The sequence below is a fragment of the Trichoderma aggressivum genome (assembly GCF_033847375.1).
Source record: "Trichoderma aggressivum f. europaeum strain CBS 100526 chromosome Unknown scaffold_120, whole genome shotgun sequence".
In the NCBI taxonomy this organism is placed as follows: Eukaryota; Fungi; Ascomycota; class Sordariomycetes; order Hypocreales; family Hypocreaceae; genus Trichoderma; species Trichoderma aggressivum.
In genome coordinates, this window is record NW_026946485.1 from 248 (window position 1) to 4,806 (window position 4,559).

Here is a 4,559-nt window from a genome sequence, read left to right on the forward strand (position 1 = left end):
AACGTTGGGCGTCAAGGTGCCACTTGGTTTGGGAACGACGTTGAAGGGGGGTTGACTCGAGAGATTCATGGCAGACTTTTGGGTGGTTCTGGTGAATCACAGGGATCAACGATGGAAGCATTGCAGTAGGAAAGCAAATATATATTCTGGTTACCTGCTTCTAAGCGAATCACACGTATGTGTTCTGATGATTGATTTGTTGGACGAAAACGAAAGGAGTGTCTTTCAGGGTAATAACCCTTGGTGATGTCTCTGGCACATGGTGCTTGTTTAAGTCCAGATCACAACATCACTTTTAGTGCATGACCTCTGACACTCAATATGCAAATCTTGCAAGAAATCGGACCCTTGAGAAAATTCAGTAGTATGTCGTTTCATCGCTCGCACTGACGTGAAAGAGTTTTCTTTTATCTTATCTTTTATCATTTTCTTCTAGATGGTGCAATTCGGTATGTTGGTTGGAATGTTGTTGGAGCACGTGCCTCAAGTACAAGATCAATCGTAGAGATCCCTCAAGTCATTTTCAGGGCACCATTTTAGCTGTTCAACCCAACCTAGATGTCAATCCTACTTTGCTCACTACCTATGCAACGGCTTCCCTGATAGAATTCTTCTACCTTGTCAATATAGCTTCACTTCACTGTTATTACATGCACCTAAAAAAGCAGCAAGTCAGTGTTTTCATCTCCTCCATCCATCGAGTCCCTTGTCCAGGAGAGGCAAACACAGGCACAACATCCGCTAGCCCCAAACAGGCTTGGGCGCTGGCATAATCCGCTGCGCTATGGTGTCATTTGCCGTGATTCATTCCATCCTCGTGCATGCTTGATACTTGCACAGCTGCCTCTCCTTACGCCTGCAGTTTGACAGCTTCACCAGTCGCTGATTTGATACGATACCGGCAGATCAATCAAACAGCCATTCTTTGCTGCTCTTGAACCGCTCGACGCCTGTTTTCTCAGCTTCCGTCACAGCTGCCCGCCATGTGCCGGTTTTTGGTACGTCATCGCATCGCCCGCAACACCATAAAACACCAGAATTGCTATTCCGAGATCGGGGTTTTGCGCCTGCGACTGACACAAGTGCTCGCCTCCAGGTCTACAAAGGCAGCGACGAGATCCTGCTGTCGAAGCTCATCCTCGATCCGACCCATTCGATTCTTAAGCAGTCCTTTGATTCACGGTTGCGACTGGTATGCTTCTCTCTCTCGCCACGCGCAGTCAATCTCACCGTCAGACTCGGCTGACACCCCCCTCTTTGCCATCTTCTTAGGACACGCGACGAGGCCAGAACAATGCAGACGGCTTTGGCATAGGCTTCTATACTGATCTCAAGCTCGGCTCGGCCCCCTGCCTCTTCACATCGACGATTCCCGCGTGGAACTGCACAAATCTTCAGCGCATCGCGTCCAAGACGGCGTCTCGACTCATATTCGGCCATGTGCGCGCAACGACCGAGGGCTCCCTCAGCGAGGACAACTGCCATCCCTTTACACACGGTAGCCTCATGTGGATGCACAATGGCGGCCTCGGCGGCTGGAAACACATCAAACGGCGGCTTGGAAGCCTGTTGGCAGACAAATGGTATCTGGGCGTCAAGGGAGGCACCGACAGCGAATGGGCATTCGCCCTGTTTCTGAATACTCTCGAGCAGTCGGGCCACGATCCGAGCGCTTGCCCGCCCGGCGGATTTGGACCGACGGTGTTGCGAGAGGTCATGAAGAAGACAATTGCCCAGATCAACGAACTAACAGACTCCATTCCGCAAAGCATCCTGCAAAACGAAGACGTCGACACCAGAAGCTTATTGAACTTTGCCGTGACAGACGGCCATAGCGTCATCTGCACACGCTACATCAGCAGCTCCAAGGACGAGGCCGCCAGCTTGTACTATTCGTCCGGAACACAATGGGTTACGAGGACTTCCTTGCCAGATGATAGGCAGTACCAGATGGACAGAAAGGACAAGGGAGGCGACATTGTCCTAGTCGCCAGCGAGCCCTTGACGTTTGAAAGAGGTAAGAATAGCGGTATCCTCGATGTCAGAGCATTTCACTTGGAAGATGTTGACTTTTGGTGCCAGAAAACTGGGTCAATGTACCAACCAACTCAATACTGACCATCCACCACCAAACCGTCATGGTTCACCCCATTCTAGACAAATACTACGAAGGGGATCCGTATCACATTCGTTCCAGCGCCTTTGTTCAAGAAAAGGGCCTCATTACCAACGAAAAGACATCCAGCGGCTCTCAAAGCCCAGCTAGCATCGACGGTATACGAAAGACCACCGCTCAGTCACTCATGACTGGTGGTCTCAGCCCTGATCTTGTGCGCCGATCGCTCACGCCAGTCTCTTCCCGAGAGTCACGACTCACTTCTCAACTTCAGACAGCACGACATCTAGCTTCGCCACCACGATCTTAAGGGGCTGTGAAAGGCTTCGTGTGTATTGTTGCTTAGTCTCGCTGAATGACCGATCCACACGGTGGTCAGAACAGATGAGATGGCTGCATGGCCTTGCTGGAATGATATTTATGGTATAAATTGCGAGTTTTCAAGTCAATGGATAATTGTCTTGTGTGGTATAAGGGGGTTGGTTAAGCCTCTGGGCGAAATGGTATAAGGAATTTGATTGGTATTCTAGCGTGGCATAGACGGTTGGCGTTTTCTTTAGTATGCTCATTGTAACTCATTAAATTCATTGTTCTTCGAGATGTTTACTTCACTGGATGGAATTATATGTTAGATAGCACCAATGTGATATTTCTGATGTTTTTGTCAAAGGAAATGTTGACATTGTTGGGTTAAAGATTGCCTTTTATTTACCAAGTACCCCCCACTACGGCTTCATTTGACGTAAAAACAAGACATTATTTACATCAATTGCAGTTAGTTAGCCCTAACTTTACTTCTCTCTCTCGCATGCTGTCTTCTCAATTCTCAACATTTCCAGAGCAACATCCCCTTATCGATATACGTAAGAGAGTTGGTCATAATCTCGTAAATCGAGCCCGATCAGTTCTCGCAAGTGCGTAATTGAGGATCTTGGCGCACTCAAATACGAGCTAGCTGTACAGTCCAGTCTCAATGGCTCTCTCCACAGTCTGTCTGATCTCTTGATTGTGGTCCTATATGACATCAAGGTCAGTTTCAACTACGTTATGAAGAGGTCACATAATCTCCTCCTCGGATGTCTACACATGGGCTGCTCTACATAAATACGGAGTACATCGTGATTTTACTTTCTACATCATTCTCGGTCCCTGTTCCTTGTAACCCCTTTGTGGTGACCCAATCGCAGCCGACCTCATTTATCCGCGCCGTGACATACATCAAGTCAACACTTGTGATCTTAGTGGCGATTATACGTAAAAACACCAATTCTCATCAGCTGATGGCTTCTCCTACCAGCATTTTCCTTCTTTTTCTAGTAGTCGTGGTCAGATTTTTGTGGGAAATGATCGATCTCTGGCCAGCGTAGTTATCTCTTCCTGTAGAACGAAGTGTTGATTCACTGTAGGTCACTTTGTGTAAGTGCTCATCAATTATGGCCAGTAGGTAGGCAACAATCTATAGTAAGTAGCAAGCAGTGGTTATCTTCAACATAATTCTAACAGAAGCTACTATAGCTAACCCTTTTACAGCTTCTGTCACAATGGTCTCACGAAACCCATCACCTTTTGAGCTCAACACTCCCTTCTTCTCTATTCCATCCATCTTTGCCAACACGCTCGTTCTCAGGACAGCGATAACTGTGTCCCATTTACCAAATCTAATCATGGTACCGGGGATAAAGACATATTCATATTATCTATGCCGACCTATTGTGCATCAGAGTCTTGATTATGCACGTCTTAGTAACGAGTACTCCGTACAGCTACTCCTATTGACATGATACATCCACAGTTTCTTCACCCCTTCCAAAATACCACAAAAAGCGGCATAATTACTCCTTAGCTATCAATCAACGCATTGCTACACGCCTCTCTTTCCCTTTCAAGCCCAGAGATCAAGCCAAACAAATGATATCATCGTAGTCGAGTTCCATCTCGTATCCTCTTAGTAAACCTGCATACTTCAATCTGCTTCAGGAGATTTTTTCTCTCCCCCAGGCTTTCCCACTTCTTCAAAATTACAAACATCATTTCCCGTCTCTTTGCCGAAGAGTTTCCCTGGACACGTACAACGGCCTTCTCCCGAGCCATTTCGACAATTACTCAAACTCTCCCATCATTCCAGCTCCACTCCAGACAATGGAATCACAGCCCTCGCAGCCCACCTCCTCGGGCACGACTGCATAAATTACGCCGATTTCCTCGGTGAAGCTTGATCGGCATTAGGCTTTTCCTCTTACGCCTCCCACATAATCTGCCCACCACTACCCACACGAAGAAAAAAAAAACACCGACCCTCCAGGGGGAGAAAAATAAGACAAAATAGCCCAGATAGTGGCAAAAAACACGGGAAATGAGGCTGGTCAGGGGGGAGGGTGATGGGGGACGGGGGAGGAGGAGCACCGGACTACTAGCTGCAGCTGAGAACTAAAATCTCGCCTAC

The 4,559-nt window shown here is 47.7% G+C and overlaps 1 protein-coding gene across 1 annotated transcript; it reads left to right on the forward strand.

The window, feature by feature from the left end:
• Positions 1-983: 983 nt before the first annotated feature.
• Triagg1_10994 (uncharacterized protein) lies at positions 984-2,426 on the forward strand (the record flags this gene model as incomplete). Its single annotated transcript, XM_062895126.1, has 4 exons — positions 984-998; positions 1,097-1,192; positions 1,273-2,017; positions 2,083-2,426. 4 exons carry the CDS (start codon positions 984-986, stop codon positions 2,424-2,426), a joined length of 1,200 nt encoding a protein of 399 aa, XP_062750051.1.
• Positions 2,427-4,559: the final 2,133 nt, after the last annotated feature.